At 45.6% G+C, this 23,586-nt stretch overlaps 1 protein-coding gene across 3 annotated transcripts in view; it reads left to right on the top strand.

Annotated features, from left to right (window-relative positions):
• The window catches only part of ASB3 (ankyrin repeat and SOCS box containing 3), a 45,586-nt gene extending 25,421 nt beyond the window's left edge, over positions 1–20,165 (top strand). For all 3 annotated transcript variants that reach the window (XM_081188647.1, XM_081188648.1, XM_081188649.1), the window contains 7 exons: positions 5,341–5,453; positions 6,137–6,272; positions 7,937–8,114; positions 9,613–9,810; positions 13,734–13,982; positions 17,330–17,463; positions 19,642–20,165. In XM_081188647.1, coding sequence (XP_081044773.1) covers positions 5,341–5,453; positions 6,137–6,272; positions 7,937–8,114; positions 9,613–9,810; positions 13,734–13,982; positions 17,330–17,463; positions 19,642–19,916 — 1,283 coding nt within the window. In that variant the 3' untranslated portion in view covers positions 19,917–20,165. The remainder of the gene's footprint in view (positions 1–5,340; positions 5,454–6,136; positions 6,273–7,936; positions 8,115–9,612; positions 9,811–13,733; positions 13,983–17,329; positions 17,464–19,641) is intronic.
• Positions 20,166–23,586: the final 3,421 nt, after the last annotated feature.

The following is a 23,586-nucleotide window of genomic DNA, read 5'->3' as shown; positions in this document are numbered from 1 at the left end:
GTAGTCCAAGCGTGAGATAACTAGAGCATGCACCACTCCAGAGACAGTCTGCGGGCAGGTAGGGTCTCAGCCTGCGTACCAGATGGAGCTGGTAAACAGCTGCCCTGGACACAGATTTGACCTGTGCCTCCATGGACAGCTGCGAGTCCAAAATGACTCCCAGGCTGCGCACCTGGTCCTTCAGGGGCACAGTTACCCCATTCAAGACCAGGGAATCCCCCACACCAACCCGCTCCCTGTCCCCCAAAAACAGTACCACAAAATGGCAGCATGGGGAAGATTTGGCAGAACACAAACTTAGAGAGACAACCACCCACAACAAGGTTATGCTTACTAGAGACTGAGTTATTTTAAAACAAAAGCTCAGAGTTTGCCGTTGCTGCCAAGGGACACTTCTGGAAGTTCGCCCCCCCTTCCTTTTTTTTTAAAAAAATCATCCTTTATTATTTTATTCACATATTATACATTCTTTACAACAAACAACTCCAGAATAAACAGACAACTCCAAAATAAAATCATATGTAACAAAACCATAAGTCTCATGTTTTCATTTACACTGATCTCCTCTCCGATACCTTTACTTGATATTTCTTGCTGATTTCTGCTTTCCTTATAGAATCTTTATGAAAACTTAAATCTCTTAAATCCTGTATCAATCTTTAACAATTTCAATTAATCTCTTCACCTCCCTCCCTCACAGCCCAGTACTTCCCTCCACCCGTGTGCGATCTTCTTTACCTACTATTATTTTTGTTATTGTTGCGTTATTCACTTTATTTGTTATTCCACACTTAATATATTATTCTCCTATCTCCTTGTGCCTTTTAAACTTTTAAAGGCTCCTGGAAGTTTTTATGGGCAACATGGCACCCATGGGTGCTGGGTTGGCAACCCTGTTCAGTTAATTTTCATGGAAGAAAAACTAGAATAGACATTTTGTTCCCCTCCTCTCTTCTGTCCTCTCTCAGTACTTAAGGCCATCTGTTCTTTTTAAAAAAAGAAATGAAAGATTGCCGTTATTTCCAGTAGCAAACTAGCTTTGCGACTGGAGGGCTGTAACTCAGTGACGGCGCACATGTTTTGCATTCTATTATTATTATTGTTATTCTTCTTCTTCTTCTTCTTCTTCTTCTTCTTCTTCTTCTTCTTCTTCTTCTTCTTCTTCTTCTTCTTCAGGTTCAGTCCCAGGTGTCTTCAGGTATGACTGAGAAAGAGCCATTGCCAGTCTCAATGGAAAATACTGAGCTACATAGATTAACGCTCCATCTTTCTGTCGTCTTCTATATTTCCACACCCAATTAAAGGAAATCGCTTTATTCACGAATAACACTGAATTTTGCTTAAAAAAAATGCTGTTGTTGTTGATTGCATTAAACACTTGTTGGAAGGGCAGAGTTAACTTAATAACTAATGATTTTAAATTATGGGTCTGTTGTAGGTATTTCTGTGAGATCAGGGTCATCCCCTACGATGGATGGGCGTGTGTATTTTGATGAAGGGAACAGAGTGAAAAATTATGAGTCATGCAGGGGGAGAGAAATGTACGTGCATAAACTGAGCAGTGTTAAACTTACATTTTAGTTGCTCTTTTGTTTTATAGATGCTTTTTTGATTTGTTAACCCTATAGTATGGCTTAACACTGTAATTGTGATATTTAGCTTGTTTTTTAAGTTGCTGGTTTGTTAATAGTGGTTTACAGATTGTAATTGTTTGGCTGATGACTTGTTAACTGTATTATATGATTTATGCTGTACTTCTAATGCTCTGCTCTGTTAATGTTATTTATTTTTTGACCACTCTTAGAATTACATCTCTCCCCCTGCCCCCCCATCATCCTTGCTGCTATCAATAAGTTTTCGTCCTATTCCTAGAATTCCGATTTAACACAGTATTTCACAAAACCTAATAGCACAGTTAATGCTGCAGTTGGGAGGGCATAACCCACAATTTCTTTCATGTTATTTATCACAGCTTTCCTAACCCCCCCACCTTGAAGTTTTAGTTTACAGTGCTGCCAGACACACATTGATTTTTATTTTTATTACTTACCTGTGGCCTTTTCAGACCGACTTTTTGATTTCTCTTGGGAGCGAAGGACTACTGAAGTAAAATGTTAAAGAAATCCTCGCTCCCCGAGCCAGGTTTACATATTCTATTAAAAAAAAAAATGTTACAGGAGAGACTGTCATTGTGTCTGCCATTTGTAAAAGGTGGGCTTCAGCTGCCGATGAAAATGATTGGACACGACTCTGATGTTTCCAAAGTCGCCTGGGAGCGAAGGAAAAGCGATCACATTTCTTCTCATGGAGATGGGGAATCTGCTGAGAGAGATAAGCTGATGACGTGCCCCTTCTTCAGCTTTGTGGTTGTTAAAATCCAGCAGTGGTCAAAATTGTTGTTTAGTCATTTAGTTGTGTCCGACTCTTCGTGACCCCATGGACCAGAGCACGCCAGGCACTCCTGTGTTTCACTGCCTCCCGCAGTGTGCTGGTCCCGGGGGGGAAAGGTACTAATACCGTAGCCGAGGTTCAGTCCAGAGTCACTAGCAGGGTAGATGATCACTAGATGAGACGCGAGGTCCGAAACAGGGAGCCGGGCGGGGGAACAGGAACGCTGGTAGGGCAGCAGCAGGAAGCCAGGCGGGGAACAGGAACACTGGTAGGGCAGAAGCGGGCAGCCGAGCGAGGAACAGGAACACCGGAGAGTCAGAAGCAGGAAGCCGGGCGAGGAACAGGCACACCGGAAGTGCAGGTCTAGGTCTGGGTAAAAGCAGGTACTCCACAACGACGTTGCTCCCGCAACCTGGGACCGGGCTGCCTGACCTTTATCTTCTTCTAAGGCCGGGGGCGGTCCCGGCCCCCAGGAGCCCCGCCTCTCCTGGCCTTAAGGCGAGCACTCCTCCTGGGAGAGACCAGTTCCCTTCGCCTCTCTGCTCTAAGCCTCTGCAGTTCAGGAGAGGCCGAAGGGTTACTGGGCCCCGGGGGAGGCTCACCTGTAGACACTGAGTCCTCCAGCACCTCTGGGGCCAGAATGGTTTCACCTGGTGCCTGCCCCTGAGGATCTGGCACAGGTGCAGGCTCCTCAGCATCTAGGCCTTGCCCCAGTTCAGCCGGCCCTGGAGGCGGGGACTCCTGTGCCGGCTGGGATTCCTCCAGTTCACTCTCAGACTCGGAATCCCAGGCCATCACACGCAGTTTGGTCAGACTCATGCTGGTAGCTTCGAGAACACTGTCCAACCATCTCGTCCTCTGTCGTCCCCTTCTCCTTGTGCCCTCCATCTTTCCCAACATCAGGGTCTTTTCCAGGGAGTCTTCTCTTCTCATGAGGTGGCCAAAGTATTGGAGCCTCAGCTTCTGTCCTTCCAGTGAGCACTCAGGGCTGATTTCCTTCAGAATGGATAGGTTTGGTCTTCTTGCAGTCCATGGGACTCTCCAGAGTCTCCTCCAGCACCAGAATTCAAAAGCATCAATTCTTCGGCGATCAGCCTTCTTTATGGTCCAGCTCTCACTTCCATACATCACTACTGGGAAAACCATAGCTTTAACTATACGAACCTTTGTTGGCAAGGTGATGTCTCTGCTTTTTAGGATGCTGCCTAGGTTTGTCATTGCTTTGTTCCCAAGAAGCAGGCGTCTTTTAATTAGGTCAAAATTAGGAAACGACAATTATGCACCAGGGCTTAGCCCTGCCCAGACCTTGAACCCGAGGTCTCCTCAGATGAGCAGCAAGGGGAATGGGACCCTGCAGCCAAGGCTGTCTGTGAGCCTGAGGAACCATCAGATCTGGGCACCCCTGACCAAGGACCGGAGGTCCCCACAACACCTGTTTGGGTTTCTAGTCAGCTCCCAGGTTCCTCTGCCTTCATCTCTCCCATGGGCCACAGAAGCAGAGGATGATGGACCAGCTGGGCTGTAACAGGAAACCATGGTTTCTTCTTACTGCCCGAGCCTCCAGCTTGCCCATTTCCCTTCCCTCTTCCTTACATAGCCACAGGGCCATATTTAGGTTTGATGAGGCCCTAAACTACTGAAGGTAATGGGGCCCTTTATATGTCCAGCTGTCCTTTGTCAGGAACAAATTGTCATTTTTTTGTGTTGAATATATGCTATATGCTAATTTATGGACCTAATAGGTATCTAAAGCCAGTTGCACATGGAGAATGCAGGCAGCCTATATATAGAAATGAGCAAACCAGTGATATTTTAGGGAGCTGGCTACAAGCGGGGCCCATTACTTATATCATAGGAGCCTACACAACACAAAACACTGTTGCTGTATGTAGGTTTTATTTTATTTGTTTTTTATCTTATATTTTGGAAATGTACGTCCAGTTTTTTTCCCTTTAAATTTTTTTGGGGGCCCCCAAGAGAGTGGGGCCCTAAGCTATAGCTTGTTTAGCTTATACGTAAATCCGGCACTGCATAGCCACAAGGAAGGTACCAAAAGCTTTTGTTTCCACTTTAAAATTAAGCACTATTTCCCATTACACCTGAACGTGAGGAACTGTGGTTTGTTGGAAGAAAACCAGGATCAAGCTGTGGTTTCAGACCCTGGCCTGCTCAAACAAACCAGTTTCCCAAGTTCGGAGGTAAAGTGGAACAGATTGTTTTAAAAGTGGTAGCAAAAGGTTCTGATCTCATCCTTGTGCACAAGAGGAGGATGGTGAAGGACATATGTTGAGCTCAACACTTCCATGTTGTTGTTGTTCTTCTGTCATTGTTATTCTTGTTGTTTCTGTATTTATTACCTACCCTTCACCACAAGGTCCCAGGGTGGATTGCCACAGTGTAAAACACAACATTAAAAACAGATAACATGCACAGCCAAAGTGAGTCTTAAATATACTGTATTTTTCCGTGTTTAAGACTAGGTTTTTTTTACTAAAAAATAATGCTAAAAAGGGGGGTAGTCTTATACACGGGGGCAACCTCCCCCCATTTTCTTAATTTTGAGTCCCCCAAAATAGGGGGCATCTTATACAGGGGGGCGTGTTATACACGGAAAAATACGGTACATATTTCAAATGTCAAAAGGCCAGGGTAAAGAGGTGTGTCTTCACCATACGATGAAAGCTGATAATGTACAGTTCACTGGCTGCCTAGGAAGTTGCAAATCTTTTGCCTCCAAAGCAGACGTCTCTTGGAAATGATTTTTTTTTTTTTTACATTTCCTTTTTATGCAGGGAAGTTGAGGGTTGTGCAGTGCTGCACGTCTACTTAAGAGAATTAATTCTGACTTCAGTAGCGGATGGAAAACAGCATTCTGATGATGGTGTTGATTATGATGAACGTATGTGGTGCAGCTGATAAGAATAATGGTTTTTAACCCTCTGTTTATAGCTGTTCAAAATGGACACGTTGATGTGATAAAGCTCCTCCTTCAACAAGGAGCAAATATTAATGGTCCCCACTGTTGGTCTGAATGGAATTCTCTGCACCAAGCTGCTTTTCAGGTAATCTATAAATCCACAATTTCATTTCCATATAAATAAAGTTTTATTCTTTCTCCTTCTCTCTCTTAAAATGGCAGCTTTGTGTAGTCTTTGCATGCTGTTCCTTTTGGTGATTTATGACAGCCGGGTGCAGAAAAGTCAGTTTAAATGCAAATGATCGCTCTGAATAAGGCAGGAAGTGTGCCGAGCGTTAAACACAGTGAGCATGTTAAAATATTTAAAGTATTACACATGTTTTAAGAAATGATCAGGCATAACATGGGTGATAAATCTGTTGTTGAACATTAATTTGCTTGAAATAATTCTTTTGTCCCGATGCACTGGGGCTCCTCAAACAACAGGCAGAGGAGTTTCAGTATTTAAAAGGTAAAATACAAGCTGGAGAGTTTCATTGCCTGCAATTCCCTGCCCAAGCCAACCTCCAAAGTTCTTTGGCACAGAATGCTCTCTGAACTGCTAGAGCAGCAGGCGTTCTGGGCTGGGCCTTGCAGAATCCCGTGACTTTGATAGATTAGGCTTTAAATATAAATTTCTCCTCCGTCCCTATTTTCAGAGTTGTTGAGGGAGGGAGACACTGCTAAGTGCTGGGAACCACGAACAATGGCACGGTACTCAATGCAAATACATGTCGAGATCTTGCTCTGTTTTTAACAACAATGAACTCCTTTTTTACCCACTTTCAGAACTACCCGGAGATATTGAAATTACTCCTCGACAAAGGAGCCGAAAAAGAATGTGTGGATGATTTTGGGATCACCCCTTTATTTGTTGCTGCGCAGTATGGGAAGCTTGAAAGTTTAAGGATACTTATATCATACGGTAACCCTTTTCTGTTTCTGTGACGCTGCTGTCTTTCAGCAGATTTCCTTCGTGTAAGAATAACAGTACTGCTATTGTTTAATAGAAGTGGCTTATTAACAAAGTGAATGTTTCAAGGAGAAGAGGTTAGAGCACCTACTGCAGGTTGTAGCAGAGACCTGTAGCTTAGATAGCTTTTAAAAGATTTAAAATAAATTTATGGAGGGATTTGTTGTTGTTATTTTGTTGCATTATAAAAAGAAAAGTAATAGATTTATATCTCCATAAAATGCAAAACAGTTTAAAAAATAATGATGGCATTTAACTAAGACGTTGCACTAATGCAAGGGTTAGCTACAGCGCAACCAGGTATCCTCTCCTCACCTGTGCATGTCTGCATCATCCCCAAATCTGCTCTGGATGATTTGGGGAACCCCCTCTCTAGAACAGGTTTAGGGGGCAAGTGATGAGAGGAGAAGAGAAGAGATGAGAATATAAGTGTTCTATTGCAGAGGGAGAAATCTGGGCACTGACATGCTTAACACGATGTTGACTGCAATCCTAAAGAACAAGAAATATAAGACCAAATTCCTAAAATAAACCGTATGACCAATAATACTCTAGAAAGAACAGATCCAACCCCTCCCCACGAGAAAATGAGTACCATAGTAAAGGCCAGAGTCATATCAAGGTGCAAGCCAACTTTGGGCAAGAAGGGTAGTCTTAAAGCTGGTGTGTGAAAACTGACCATGTTGATGCCAGGCATTTTACCCTTGGGAGAACATTCCACAAATGGAGAACCACTACTGGGGGGAAAAACCCTCGTTATTGCATTGCCACCTTCTGCACCTCTCTCAAAGGAGGCACACGGAGAAGGGCCCCTGGTGATGACTGAAGGGCCGGGGAAGTTGTAATGAAACCTCCACATTTGTAGGCAGTGTATCTCTGATGATCAGATATAGAGGGGATATTTGTTAATGTCATAGTCTGCTTTTTTTTTAGTTTTTTTAATTCAAAATTAAAACAAGACATATTATCCAAAAACATATCATCCTTGTCCCCCCCATTTTTCCTCCCTCCCCCTCTCCCACACAAAACCCGCCCGCCCCCCACCCCCCGACTTCCCTCAGTTCCAGTCTTTGATTTCTCTAAAAATGCTGTTTTCTGCATGTTACAAAGTTGTATAGATCCTCAAACTATTTAGCTGATTGTTATCATTAAAAAGTTTGCGAATGTTCATTCAAAACCTGCCAAGGAGTCCAGTTCGCTTTGTTGCGTCTTCAGATACTTTGTAAAGGGTCCCCATTCATCCTTAAAGTCACAGTTATCCTTGTCCCGTAGCTTATATGTCAGTTTTGCCAGTCCTGCATAGTCCGCCAATTTTTCTTGCCATGATTCTTTAGTTGGGGTTCCTTCAGTCTTCCATCCTTGTGCTACCAGAACTCTGGCGGCCGTTGTCGCATACATGCTTTTGCTCATTCAGAGGCGTCTGGCAAGACCAGATGCGTCGTTAGTTTGACCCTACAGTGTACTTCATAACTCCCTGAGCGTGCATAGCAAGCATACACAGTAAAGATCATTTACAGCGGTCCTATTGAACGGCAGGAATGTTTGCAAGATGCAGAGTGCTGGGCTTTAACCACCTCTCTTATTCATTAATTACTGGGTTCTCTGTTGTCTATCAGGAGCAAACGTCAACTGTAAAGCCAAGGATCGGGCCACTCCGTTATTTATCGCTGCGCAGGAGGGCAATGACGAATGCACGGAGCTGTTGTTATCCAGCGGAGCAGATCCAAACCTGTACTGCAATGAAGATGAGTGGCAGTTACCTATCCACGCTGCAGCAGAAATGGGGCACAGCAAGTAGGTTCTAGAAGAAGCTGCTACAATTTCCAAGCAAACAAAGTTGTCACTAGACTTACCTTATACTCCAGGGGTAGAAAGGTAAAGGACCCCTGGGCGGTTAAGTCCAGTCAAAGGCGACTATGGGGCTGCAGCGCTCATCTTGCTTTTCAGGCTGAAGGAGCTGGCGTTTGTCCGCAGACAGCTTTCCGGGTCATGTGGCCAGCAGGACTAAACTGCTTTTGGCGCAACGGAACACTGCTGGAAACCAGAGCGCACGGAAACGCCGTTTACCTCCCTGCCGCAGTGGTACCTATTTATCTACTTGCACTGGCGTGCTTTCAAACTGCTAGGTTGGCAGGAGCTGGGACAGAGCAATAGGAGCTCACCACCATCACATGGATTCGAATGTGGGGACGTGGGTGGCGCTGTGGTCTAAACCATTGAACCTCTTGGGTTTGCCGATCAGAAGGTCCAGGGGTAGGAAGTTCCACTGGCTCAGAGGCCAGAACCCCACTTGAGCTGGGTTGCAGGGCTTACATCAGTGTATCTCTGGCTGAACTGGCATTAGGGCGCATCCCTGGCTGAGCCTTGACTCAGCCAGCAAATCTGCTGAATGCAAAGTCTCTCATCCAAGTAGATCTTAGGTGTAGATTGTGCTTCAAATCTATGTAAACCAAGATTTACCGTATTTTTCGCTCCATATGCACTTTTCCCTCCTATAAAGTAAGGGGAAAATGTGAGTGCGTCTTATGGAGTGAATGGCGCTGCGCAGAGAGGGGGAATTGCGCAGCGCCCCTTCAGCCACGTGCCTGGCTGGAAGCCGGAGGAGGAACAGAAGGGACTCTTTCTATTCCTCCTCTTGCTTCGCAGCGAGGCACCTGTCCTGTGAAGCCGGAGGAGGAACAGAAGGAGACCCTTCTGTTCCTTCTCCAGCTTCGCTTGAAGAGCGCTGCGCAGTTCTCCCTCTCTGCGCAGCGCCTCTCCTTCGTGGGAGAGGCGCTGCGCAGAGAAGGAAAACTGTGCAGCACCCCTTCAGCGACTTGCCTTCCATTGTTTCTGCCTTAGCTGCGTGCAGCCTCTTCGGGCTGGGGGAGCCTTCATCCCGCTGCCCTGAAGAGGCTTGGCGCGGTTATCCCAGAAGCCAGAACAGCCACACGGTATCCCAGAAGCCAGATCCCTCTTGCTGTTCTGGCTTCTGGGATTCAAAATATCTTTTTCCTTGTTTTCCTCTCCCCCAAACTGGGTGCGTCTTATCATCTGGTGCATCCTATAGAGCGAAAAATACGGTAACTGCATTTTAATTTCAATGCTATATTTTAAAGTAATTTACAAATGTGTGATCCTCACCCCCCCATCCATTAAGGATCAACCTGTTTTAAACCCTGGAATCACTGTTTTAATATTTATGTAACATTGAAAGATGGTTATGTTGGGTTGCTGGTTTTTGAAGTGCCAGGAAAGATTTTGCTCTTGCACTGAAACCTGTAGCAATAACAAGCACTTTTCATATCCTTAGTATACTACGCTTGCTCGTACCTGTTACTGACCGGCTCTGTGGCAGCGCCGAAGGCAAAGTGAGCCCTGTCTACTCTGCAGTCCTAGGCGGTCATGAAGATTGCTTGGAGTTATTGCTTAAGGAAGGTTACAGCCCAGATGCCCAGGCTTGTCCAGTCTTTGGCTGCAGGTCACCCATGCCCTTGGCTTTCCAAAAGGGGTAGGTATCAGCAGGAACTGGCAGGAGAGGGTGGATAAATTTGGTGGCAGTGATCACTCAGAACCTGACATAAAATAACTTGTTGTTGTTGTTGTTTAGTCGTGGACCCCATGGACCAGAGCATGCCAGGCACTCCTGTCTTCCACTGCCTCCCACAGTTTGGTCAAACTCATGCTGGTAGCTTGGAGAACACTGTCCAACCCTCTCGTCCTCTGTCATCCCCTTCTCCCTGTGCTCTCAATCTTTCCCAACATCAGGGTCTTTTCCAGGGAGTCTTCTCTTCTCATGAGGTGGCCAAATTATTGGAGCCTCAGCTTCAGGATCTGTACTTCCTGTGAGCACTCAGGGCTGATTTCCTTAAGAATGGAGAGGTTTGATCTTCTTGCAGTCCATGGGACTCTCAAGAGTCTCCTCCAGCACCATAATTCAAAAGCATAAATTCTTCGACGATCAGCCTTCTTTAGGGTCCAGCTCTCACTTCCATACATCACTACTGGGAAAACCATAGCTTTTACTATATGGACCTTTGTTGGGAAGGTTCCATATTGCTGTGTAATATATGAAGGGTCCATATTGCTGTGTAATATACTGTGTTCCATATTGCTGTGTAATATATGAAGCTGTCTTCCCCCCTCTGTAGAGCTAAACATACGTATGGACTTTCTGAACTTCAGTGCTCGAATTCCACATGCGCCCTTGGCAGGTTTAACCAACGTGGTACCTTCCAGATGTTGTTGACCTTCAGCTTTGATCAGCCCCAACCAGCAGGGAGAAAAGTCAAGGTTGATAGGATCTGTGGTCCTGCAACATCTGGAAAGAACTACATTGGCTATTCCTGCTCTAGGGCTTTCTTTTAAAAACAGGGGTTCCCTCTCAGGCTGCAATTGTGTAAACACTAACCTGGGAGTAAGCCCAATTAAATCCACGAGGCTTCCTGATGAACAGGCGGCCACAGAATTGCACTTCTGCCTGGTGTATACTAGTTCTGGGTCGTATCCAAAGAACCTGGTAAGGATTTCCTTGGGGAAGTTTTCCTCTTTGAAGCAGAGGCTTGTCGAACACACATTCAGTCTAATTTCCTTGCTTTCAAAGGGCCTTTATCAGCAATCTCTGTCTCTAGGGAACTTGACATGATTTTGTAATTGAGTCAAGTATATTCTTAATTAGCATAGAACTCTCTCTCTCTCTCTCCCCTCCCCACCCATCTCCTTCTGCTTGAAATGGCTGCTTGATTCTCTCCTAATATCAATCTCTCATTTTCCTTTTGAAAAAAGGAGATAATGTTATTAGCATGGATTCTGCTGGGGTTTCCTTTCTATATTACACACGGAGGGTGCAGGAGGAATGCTTGTTGACGCAGTTTGGTTTTTCTCCTCTTCCAGCTTACAGGAAAGGAGAAATTCTGAAATGCGTTAAAACAGAAATGCATTTATCAGTCCAGAGTTTCTCAAACGTGATATGTGTATCTGTTGCTGGTCTTAAAGTCCTTTGTCATATTTTATTGTGTATTTTTATCATTCTTGCCTTTGTCAGTCTTATTGCAGTGACTTCTAATGAACCCTAAAAAAACAAATCAGATAAACTGGATTTCTTTTAAAACCCTAGTTATAAGCCCTGTTTGGTGTGGCAAAGGTTGGGTTTTTTTCCTATTAGCATTTGCTAATGTTAATATTTTACCTATTTTGAATTTTGTTCTAATGGTCTCTCTCGATATATTTTTGCTTTTATCATAACTCACCTTGAGCATTCAGGGAGGCATCACTCTGCAGATATTCTTTTTATGAAATTATGATAATTAACAACCTTGGTAGAAGTAACAGGGGAAACTGTCCAGGCAGCCTCAGGGAACTGTCCTACATAAGTTACAAGAGACTTGGTTTTCCAAAAACAAATTCTTTTTACGTAGAGACGGATCAAACATACAACCCCAAGCCCAAATTATGTGGACTCCTGGAGACAAGATTGCAGCCGCTTTGCTCTTCCTCTGTGTCTGCTGCATTGCTGTGAGCTAAGCCATGGTTTGGCTGAGCAGGCTTGCGGTTTCTTCTGCTCCAGACAATAACCGAGGCTTATAACCAAGGTTTTCTCCTTCGGCTTATACCTTGTGGTTTGTCTGGAGTAGACAAACCAGAAGCCCAGATTCAGGGAAGCCAAACCATTGTATATACTGTATTTTTCGCTCCAAAAGACACACCAGACCATAAGGCGCACCTAGTTTTGGGAGGAGGAAAACAAGAAAAAATTATTCTGAATCCCAGAAGCCAGAACAGCAAGAGGGATCTGGCTTCTGGGATACCGTGTGGCTGTTCTGGCTTCCGGGATAACCGCGCCATGCCTCTTCAGGGCAGCGGGATGAAGGCTCCCCCTGCCCGAAGAGGCTGCGCATGGCTAAGGCAGAAGCCAGGACAGGCGCATCGCTGAAGGGGCGCTGCGCAGTTCTCCCTCTCTGCGCAGCGCCATTCGCTCCATAAGACACACTCTTACTTTTTAAGAGGAAAAAAGTGCGTCTTATGGAGTGAAAAATACGGTAAGCCAAACCATTGTTTAGCTCGCAGCAATAGCAGGAGGACTGGAGGAAGAGCAAAATGGCCATGGTCTCCTCTCTAGGAACTCGCATGCTCACGTATTAGCAGCAACACATGGTTTTGGCTTTGCCCTACGCATGAACCAACTCGTGTTTTCAAAACCTGGACGCTTTCAGTGCTTTTTTACTTTCTTCCTTTCTGCTTAGTTTCAAAAGCTATTTAAACTTCCAGTAATATAACTAGATGCTGAAGAAGAAACAGGAGGGTAGCCAGTGAGAAAGACATTATCCTAGTTTGTAAAGAAGGACGTACTTGCAGTTTAACCAGTTCCCCATACTAATGGAAATGGCTAACGTCTGGCAAGATTAACATGGCTTGTCGCAGATTCAATAAATACTATTAGAACTTCAGTGATATATCCAGGAAGTCAGCAGTTTTCAAAGTGTTGTGGGGGACCCAGGGCTTCCTCAGGCTGAGGATCTGTCTTCTCAGACAGTTTGCCCACCACTGTGGATCTTCTCCTGAAATGTGTGGTTGCAGGGGAGCATATGCACACATGATTTTATTTGTATGCTGCTTTCCCACATTTCAAACCATGCTCATGGCAGCTTACAACATGGGGGGGAAATGCCTAACTGCAACATAATAAAAGTTGTTGTGGTGGTTTAGTCGTTTAGTCACGTCCGACTCTTCGTGACCCCATGGACCAGAGCACGCCAGGCACTCCTGTCTTCCACTGCCTCCCGCAGTTTGGTCAGACTCATGTTTGTAGCTTTGAGAACACTGTCCAACCATCTCGTCCTCTGTCATCCCCTTCTCCTTGTGCCCTCCATCTTTCCCAACATCAAGGTCTTTTCCAGGGAGTCTTCTCTTCTCATGAGGTGTCCAAAGTATTGGAGCCTCAGCTTCAGGATCTGTCCTTCCAGTGAGCACTCAGGGCTGATTTCCTTCAGAATGGATAGGTTTGGTCTTCTTGCAGTCCATGGGACTCTCAAGAGTCTCCTCCAGCACCATAATTCAAAAGCATCTATTCTTCAGCGATCAGCCTTCTTTATGGTTCAGCTCTCACTTCCATACTTCACTACTGGGAAAACCATAGCTTTAACTATACGGGCCTTTGTTGGCAAGGTGATGTCTCTGATTTTTAAGATGCTGTGTAGGTTTCATATGCTATTGATAAAACATAAAAAATACACAACCAAGCTGAACAATTCCCATATAAAATAAAGATACGAAAACCAAACAGCAACCACTCACCCAACAAGAACACCCCACCACAAACAACATCCCAGTATGATTTGCAGTTGTTCCTCTGTAGGCCTTTTGGTGCTCAAGTGCAGACATTTTGAAAAACAATACTGCATTGACAAATGTGTGTTTTTTGAACATTGGTTGCAGGTCTGGCTTAATCCTCATTCTTCTGAAGTATGGGATCACACTTTCCGAAGCAGATTTAGGCCTCTGTCTGCATGATGGAAGGTTTTCTTTATTTCAGCATTTCTTGAAGCGAGGCTGTAAGCTTCCACGCAGAGAGCACCGGACGGAATTTACGAAGAATGCAATTCTTGCAGGAGACAAGCACAAAGAATGGTTGCCGTCCCTCCTGTTGGCTGGGTTCAATCCAGTGCATCTCCTCAGTGAATCATGGTAAGCAAGATTACATACAGATACACACACACAATATATCAATTATATATATATATATATATATATATATATATATATATATATATATATATGACATGCGCCTTCACCGAACGATTTCAGTGCATGTGAAAAATGTATTTATTCAGGCAAGCCTTTGGGGGAAGGGGTTAACGTTTCCTTTTATTCTGATTTTGTAGGTCTTTCACATTTGTGAATTTTCTCCGTGTTGTTTTATACCTTGTTCTGTTTTTAATCAAAGTTTTTTAGTGGTCTCTGCATTATCGGAAATAAAATACACTGTGCACGTGTGAGCAGCATACACACATGCATGTATTCACTTGTGTGTACATTCATGCATATAGATGCACATCCACCTTGTCTATTTGTGGTTTTTTACTTTGCAGATGCACTGCACTTAATAGCTCTGGGTTCTTCTGTCGGCACAAGCATTTCTTTCTTCTTCTTTTTAAAATAATTTTATGAATTGATTTTGTTAAGAAGTACAATCGTAACAAAAAGAAAGAACATCACAGCCTGGAAGGGCAAAAGTACAAAAGTACAGTGCAACTCCGAAGGAACAGTAAAGTATTAACTCCTGCAAGGCTTCCCTTTGCAAATAAAACAGATATGTAAAAATGAAAGTTTGCCAATGAAGGCTTTTCCCCCCACCTGTGATTTGTGTTCTTATTTAACATAAAGGTTCTATAAAGCCTTAGATGAGACAGTCATCTGCGTATGTAGTAGACCCGCAGTGTACACACATTTAACTTGTGTGCATTCAGCTTTATGTGCTTGACAAAAAAATTAAAAAGTGGCTGGAAAAAACTTTGACGATTTCACCTGCCGTTGTAGCCAATGTGTCTTGACTATATGCAATTTTGCCTTTATGCGCTATTTTAGAATATGGTTCCTGTTGCAGGTAATGCCAATTCTCTGATTCAGTTAAATAAGCACAGTACAGTAATTGGAAGCAAACTCCTCTGACTGTAGCCTCTTTCTCCCAAATGCTCTCCTTTCCCATGATAATTTCCTCTCCCTTTTAGCCATGGTGTGGTGTTACGTCAGCACCAAGGCCAATTCTAACCATGGTTTGTGAACCAGCTTCAGATCCCCTTTTCAAGCTAATCGTGGTTGGCATGAATCTCAGGGCAGATGTAACATTGCACATTGGTTAAATTGACAAGGAGTTCACATGCACAAAAAGGGGGAGTGAATGAGTAAGGCATTCCTGATCAATTAACCATGGTTACGACTGAGGAAAAACTGCCTCTAGTGGACATCCTGGTTAGCATTTAACTAGGGTCAAGTTCAGGTTTTAGCCTTGATTAGGACTCACAATGGGGATTTCTGTGGGGGAGAGATTAGGGGCAAAGGAAGCGCATGCTCTTGCAGCCCAATTCCTTAACCATGGTTTCAAGAGCGTTATGTCTGCTCCAGCCCCAAGTCTGAAAAAGAAGCAGGCTTGGAATAAAGGTAAAGGTAAAGGGACGTCTGACCATTAGGTCCAGTCGTGGCCGATTCTGGGGTTGCGGCGCTCATCTTGCTTTACTGGCCGAGGGAGCCGGCGTACAGCTTCCAGGTCATGTGGCCAGCATGACTAATCCGCTTCTGGCGAACTAGAGCAGTGCATGGAAACGCCGTTTACCTTCCCGCCAGAGCAGTACCTATTTATCTACTTGCACTTTTTGACGTGCTTTCGAACTGCTAGGTTTCCAGGAGCAGGGACCGAGCAAGTCTCCTGATTGGCAAGTCCTAGTCTCTGTGGTTTAACCCACAGCGCCACCCGCGTCCCTAGACTTGGAATAGAAGCGAATAATTGTTGACAGACAGTGAAACTGGAAGAGAAGCGACGGCAGAACCTCCTTACAGGGAGAACATAGTGTGGATCTTTCACAGACTTGTGTTCTGTGTTGAATTCCAGCTGTGTTGACTCATCACCGAGGGCAGGAGGTCTGTCTCTGTCAAGTGAAAGGAGAAAACAAGCCGTACACTGTGTTTCTAAAGGTTTCAGCAAGGGGGCAGGGAAGGCATGTGCAGACCCGCTTCTATGGGAAAGGGGCACAAAATGCCTTTTCTGTGCTGTAAAAGGGCAGGAATCATCTTGTTGCTGAACACACAAATCTTGCAGCTGGGTTAAAATAATAAAAAAAGAGCCCTGTATTCCGAAGCAAACCATTAAAGGTCACTGGATGCAGGCAGCATGAAAAAGGTTCTTTTAACTGCTTCGATCTCTAGGAAAGACCCCTGTACCTTGAAGGCTGCTTCCTTAAGGGAAGCAAAATATAAATCCTTTAATTATGGCACTTGGACAAGCTTATGGTTTCCAACTGGCAGCCCGCTTGCTGAGTGTAATTTAATACTAGGGGTGGGCGAGCAGAGCAAGTATTGCTGAATTCATCAAGCCGTCGAGAGCCTAAGTTTACAGGCCCCAAGTGCAGCTCAAAGCTGTTCAGCTAAATGAAATGATGTTCTAGTTGAAGGATGATTTCTACCGGGCAGGAGAATCCATATGTACGTTGCACCTTTGACAAGTTTAGCAAGCCCTGGTTCAAACTGCTTGTGTGTTTTTTGGCCTGGGTGTGTTCTAGGGCAGGGGTTTGGGAGCTACATATTGTTGGATTCGAGCTCCCATCATCCCCAGCCAGCCTGGCCAATGATCAGGAAGCCCTGCTCTAAGCTTCATGGGCACATCCATCCCCATGGACACCAGCTCTGACCTTCTTGGGTTGACCAGGAGTCTTACTGGATGAGGCTATGGGTCCAACCAGTCCAGCTCTCTGTTCTCAGACTGGCCAACCAAGCAGGACTTGAGGGCAACAGTACTGTTGCGGTTTGTGGTACCTGGTCTTCAGACGCATATTGCCTCCAGCAATGGAGGAAAGGTCTGCAGTGACTTTTCTTGTGTTTACCTGGAACACAAGTAGGGTGGCTCGGGGTCCCCCACCCCAGGGGGTGTTCACACAGTCAAGTGAAAATGTGAACGCCCCCTCCAAATGTTCCCTGATCAACACAGGTCAGGCGAAGCTCAGGGACTGAGCAGACAGGATGATGTACAATGTGATTTTGGAGATGAGACTTTGGGGATGCGGTTTCTTCCTGACACATACCAAATTTCTGAATCTCAGAAACCAGAACAGCAAGAGGGATCGCTGCGCAGTGAAAGCAGCAATCCCTCTTGCTGTTCTGGCTTCTGGGATAGCTGTGCAGCCTGCATTCGCTCCATAAGACGCACACACATTTCCCCTTACTTTTTAGGAGGGAAGAAGTGAGTCTTATAGAGCAAAAAATATGGTATTTGCATCTTCAGGCAAAAGCTCTCCTAATAACAAAGTTCTGCTTGATCGTAGGGTTTCCTCTGTAAGCAGTGACACTCTCAGCTTCCTTCTGGAGTTCACCAACTGGAAGAGGCTTCCCTGGGACGTGGAGCAGATCCTTTCCGACCACAAAGAAACCTCCGCCTGGGTGACTTGCAGTCACTTTAGTAAGTGACTTGTTCAGCGCTACGCGATCTGTTTTATTTCACGGCATAGATGACAAAACTGCTTTTGGGGCTGACGTGCATTACAAACGCTTGGGCAAAATAACGCCTGTAAAAGAAGTGGTACGGATCTTGATCCAGAGTAATTGCGTTTCACAAAAATCCGTGCTTCGCTGTAGAAGGCCTCGTTGCCAGGCAGACCATGAAACCTGCCATGCTGGGTGGAAGTTAGGATATGGCAGAGGCTTTACTCTTATGGCAGGGGCCTCTAAAGCAGAGGGCACCCACTGAAAGTGTGTGTGTGTGGGGGGGGGTGGCAGTGGCGGCGGAAGCTGTATCCCACCAATGGTAGCTAGTTTATCTCCGCCCCACAAATGGCTGAGAGAGGTGGTGGAGCCAGACTAGCCAAGAATCTGTTTCATCCTAAACTGGTCCAGTTTCTTGGGGTCCCTTCCAACTCTATCATAAGCCTGATCCAGGCTTCTGGGCCGGGCTAGCTTGGAGAGGTGAAAACCAGCAGTTTTATTGCCATTCTGCACTCTGGTCAGCACAAGGTCTATGAGTGTGCTAGGGGCTTCACTGCACCATTTAGCCTTGTTGCTCCCAGCTGGGAGTTAGAATTCAGGGATGGGGAACCTGTGGATCTCTAGATGTGCACTGAAGTATGATGGGAGTTGTAGTCCGATCCAGTATACCTGAAGGAGCGTCTCCACCTCCATCGTTCTGCCCGGACACTGAGGTCCAGTGCTGAGGGCCTTCTGGCGGTTCCATCGCTGCGAAAAGCCAAGTTACAGGGAACCAGGCAGAGGGCCTTCTTGGTAGTGGCACCTGCCCTGTGAAATGCCCTCCCACCACATGTCAAAGAGAACAACTACCAGACTTTTAGAAGACATCTGAAGGCAGCCTTGTTTAGGGAAGCTTTTAATGTTTAATAGGTTATTGTATTTTAATATACTGTTGGAAGCCGCCCAGAGTGGCTGGGGAAGCCCAGCCAGATGGGCGGGGTATAAATAATAAATTATTATTATTATTATTATTATTATTATTATTATTATTATTATTATTATTATTATCATCATCATCATCATCATCATCATCATCATCATAGTCCAGCAACACGTGGAGAGCAGCTTGTTGATTCTCCCTGCCTTCAGTGTAGGATGTTGCTGTAAGTTTGAGGGCTACGAAGGACTGCAACCCAGAGAGCCATTGCCAGCCGGAGTAAATAATTTTGAGCTAGATGACTGGTGGACAGACTCCTTCCTATGCAGTGCAAGCTGGTTTCAGAGCAGAGGCGTCCATACAACACGGCTCTTCCAATTAGCCTTCCCAAATCAGTGGGTATATATAAATGATCCTGTCGTTCTGCTTGATCCAGCTCTGGAGATAAAGGTCAGCCAATTACTCCTGGCAGTGGTGAAGCTCAGGACCACCCGCCAGGGAGAAAGAAAAGCGCAGATACAGTATGGAATCGTCAGTTGCTAACTAGAGACTCGGGAGAGTGAAATGCCATTTTTTTAATAATAGAAAGGTTAGGCTAGACTCTGATCAGTAAATGTCTTTCTTTCTCTCTCCTGTGTACAAGGCCAGCAAACGTATCAGGATGGTTCAGTCTGAATATTTGCTTAATTACCATCTCTTTGTGGTCTCCCTTCAGTTCACTTACTCGCCCTCCCCTGCCCTCAATATTTTCATTATTTTTCTCTCTTGTCTGTTTAAAAGATCTGCAGTATTTTTTTTTTTAAAAAAATAAGGCAGATGGTGCTATTTAATAGAAGGGAGCTGGTTTCGGTCTTATATTTTAAATTTTATAAGCAAAACAAACAAACAAAAAACCCAAGATCATCCAGTTTGCACTGAATTTGCAAAGCATGTCTGTGGGCTCAGGAACTCTTAATGCAGATTAGATATGTCTTGACTGCTAAGTAGATTCAGGGCAGAAGGAAGAAAGGCTTCCACTCTCTAAACAGTGCGTGATGCATTTATGGAATTCGCTGCTGCATGGTGTGGCGATGGCTGCTCAATTAGATGGGTTTAAAAGGAGCCAAGACGAAGTCATGGAGGGGCAGCCTGACCTGTGGATGTTAACTATGATGGTTTTATGGAACAATTGCAGAAGGGAGCTTGAAGTCCTCTCAGTTGTTGTGCCCCATATAATTCTGTTTTATTTTTCTGCGACAGAGCACATCCCTCCCTTGTCTCATCTCTGCCGTCTGGAGATCCGGTCACTTTTGATGAGCGATCGCTTACGGTCAGACCAGTTTATCCGCCAGCTGCCATTACCTGCTTGCCTGCAGGACGCCTTACTTTACAAAGACGTTTTGAGAAGCTATGCCATTTCGGAATCTCAGCTTAGACTGGGCGAAGTGTACGAACAGAATGTCCCGCCACCTCTTTCCAGTTTAGGAAACACAGAGAGGAGAGAAAACACGAGAACTGAAGCAGGCTCCTCATAGTGCTTAAGGCTTCTGGCTGTCATAAGAACCGTGTTGTGGTGCTCAGTGCAATGATAGACCTCTCCATTGCTGCCCGTGTTAGGATATCCTCTCTTCAGAGATTCTTTAAACTCTTGCTCAGAGGCTTTCAGATAAGCGTCCAAGCGCCGTTCTTTCCCAAAGGAGTTCAACATTCAAATGGATGAAAACACTTGCAAAGGCATAAATATTGCCATGGATCATTCCAAATAAAGACGCATTCCCTGTAAAGTTGGTTGATTTATTTTGATTGTCATTGATTGTTGATTTCTTACCTGGCTTTTTGCCAGGTCTTAGGCTGTGTAATACAATACAATACAATACAATACAATACAATACAATGCAATGCAATGCAATGCAATGCAATGCAATGCAATGCAATACAATACAATACAATACAATACAAATACCTTTATTGGCATTAAAGACATTTCAAATCTGAGGGATAAATTTAAAAGGGACAGGAGTGAGGCTGTCGAGGGTGACAAGGCACTCGGTTGTTCTGCTTCACACCTGTCTATTCCCTAGAGCAGGCATAGGCAAACTCGGTCCTCCAGATGTTTTGGGACTACAACTCCCATCATCCCTAGCTAACAGGACCAGTGGTCAGGGATGATGGGAATTGTAGTCTCAAAACATCTGGAGGGCTGAGTTTGCCTATGCCTGCCCTAGAGGGGTGATTCATTAAGAAGCCTTTCGGGTGAGATGGAGATTAAAAAGGAAGGCACGGAGGTAGCAACGTCCCTGTCCCTGTCCGCTAAGAGGAACCTCATTTGGCTTTTTCTCGGAGCCGTGGGTTGCATCTTGCTCAGCATCTGTTTGCGGAGTCTGCTGTGCAAAGGGCAGTCCAAAAGAATATGGTCCAGTGAATCTGGCACTCGCTGTTTGCAGGCACACAGGCAGGCTTTATAAGGAATTTGCGAGTATCTACCTGTAGTCATGCGGAGGAGAAAGCATTTAGTCTTCCGAGCATAAAAGCTCTTCATTTACAACAATATAGTTGCGCAGTTGTGAAAACAAGTAAAACAATCTATGCACTTAAAGCAAAAATCCATTCTAACAAAGCAGCACAGATTCAACAAAAGAGATGGTTCTCGCAAAACAATCTTGGCTTTAACGATTATAATACATGTAGATACCACCAATTGCCAAAGTGGCTTCTAAACAGTTTACAGGTGTCAACCCAATTGTAAAACCCCTACGTATAATTAAAACACACTCAATAAAACAAGGTATCCCATTGTTGCTTTCCTGCAGCTGATATAAAAGGCATTGCTTCTTTGGTCTTCATTCTACAGCCGCTATCAATGCAGGATCTCCAGTTATAAATTGTCTCTGATATCAAGGCTCAGACAAAACCCCGACTAGCACAATGCAAAGCCACTGCTGGTTTAAGGAGGTAATACTGACCTGTACCAAGCAGGTAGGTAGGCCAGAGTAGAGGGGGAGAATCTCAGGCCCAGAGGCAATATTCGTCCCTCTAGACCAGGCATAGGCAAACTCGGCCCTCCAGATGTTTTGGGACTACAACTCTCATCCTAGCCAACAGGACAAGTGGTCAGGGATGATGGGAGTTGTAGTCCCAAAACATCTGGCAGGCCGAGTTTGCCTATGCCTGCTCTAGACCCCTGATGGCTTTCAGTATTCTCTCTAGGCCAGACACCCCACAAGACCTTGTTGCCTGGCTGAAATGCTGGTTATGTTCAAATAATGGGGGTAGCCTTTTAGCCTCAAGGGCCACCTTTGACCAGTGGGCAGGACCACCCACCTATCAATCATCCGGTATTACATTGGCCTTGTGGGGGGTCTGTGGAGGTAGGGAGATGAACGAACTTGAATTAATTTCTCTTTCGACGTGGTGATGGTCTCCTACCCAGCCTCACTGGAGAGCCTCGTTTACAGGCAGCTACCCTTAGGGCTACATCCTCTGAGCATGCCCTTTGACCCAGCCACCGGTCACTTCTCTCGCTCTCAAGCAGTGGCCTGGGAAGAAGCCAGTGCCCTGCTGGCCACATTTTGAGGGCGGGGGGCTCTGCCCTTCTTCTTTGTGCCTCCTCCCAGGGAGGCTGGCAGAGCGCTAGTGCTGCTGCAGCTGAAGGCAAATGGGAAGGAGAAGGTGTAAACGGCTGCCTGCATCTCTGCGACCCCTTTCCCTCCCCAGCCACTTCCGCTGGCTCCAACCATTTCTTTTGCGGCATCTTCACTTGAGACTCGGGACACGGGTGGCGCTGTGGGTTAAACCACAGAGCCTAGGACTTGCTGATCTGAAGGTCGGCGGTTCGAATCCCCGCGACGGGGTGAGCTCCCATTGCTCGGTCCCTGCTCCTGCCAACCTAGCAGTTCAAAAGCACATAAAAGTGCAGGTAGATAAATAGGTACCGCTCTGGTGGGAAGGTAAACGGCGTTTCCGTGGGCTGCTCTGGTTCGCCAGAAGCAGCTTAGTCATGCTGGCCACATGACCCGGAAGCTGTACGCCGGCTCCCTCGGCCAATAAAGCAAGATGAGCGCCGCAACCCCAGAGTCGGCCATGACTGGACCTAATGGTCAGGGGTCCCTTTACCTTTACCACTTGAGTCTCAAGAGCGTTTCCCTTAACCTTCCCATTCTCCTCCTCTTGCAGTCTTCAGTTCCTTAGCACAGAAAGGTAGATTTGCATGGCAAATGGCTCCCAAATCCCTGAATTTACAGAATGGCTCCTTTTACGCTGCAATTCCACTCTGGGGAAAGACAGAAAAAATTGCAATGAGAGCAGTTTTCTGCTAACAGAAGTGAGCATCAATATTTCATACGCCATTCAGAATGAGAAGATGAGAAGATGGGAACCTAGATGGGAATAATTTCTTCCCTTTTTCTGTACTTGTGGTGCGACGGTATTAATTTATGGTGCTGCGGAAATTCTGACTTTCTCCTTTAGGATAGACTTGATTTATCACTCCTACAAAAGGGGGGGGGGTGGAGGAAATAAAATGTAGCGTATTTTGGCTTTTTATAGGAATGGTGCTGATTGCATTTGACATCACCAAAACAGCCTAGTGCAGTGGTTAGAGCAGGGGTCTGCAACCTTTAAGACAAAAAGAGCCACTTGGACCCGTTTCTGAAGAAAAAAAACCTGGGAGCCGCAAAACCATTGCGACATTTAAAGCATGCGTGCCGCTGCCCTCCGATCTGACAGCGACCGGGAAGGTGACATCGGGACGGTGCGTGACTAACGCACGCACTGCCCCCATGCGACGTCACAGCCAGTACAGCGCCTGCCACAGTGGGGAGTGTCGGGGCGCACAATGCGCCACCTCCCCTCGCTAGTATCCGCCCCGGAGCCGCGGCAATGGTGTAAAAGAGCCACATGTGGCTCCAGAGCCGCGGGTTGCAGACCCCTGGGTTAGAGCAACCTTGTAAATAACTCCCCAGAAGTCACTGGCCTACCAAAAAAACCACTCCCCACTGGAGTTTGGGAGAGGAGGGATGGATTTCTCCTGGTTGTTCTCTAGCAGCCAATTTAGTTTCGGTGCTGGGCATAGAAAGGGACGCAGTACCCTATTCCTCCTCTACCAGACCATTCACTCACATGCATTTCCTGGTCAACATTGCTTGCCAGGCTAGTGCTTAATTCAAGGGTGTATTGAAGAGTCTGATCCGGGCTACAGGGTAAAAG

Source organism: Podarcis bocagei (assembly GCF_964188305.1).
Source record: "Podarcis bocagei genome assembly, chromosome: 3".
NCBI classification, from domain to species: domain Eukaryota; kingdom Metazoa; phylum Chordata; class Lepidosauria; order Squamata; family Lacertidae; genus Podarcis; species Podarcis bocagei.
This window is presented reverse-complemented; position numbering and strand designations above follow the sequence as displayed.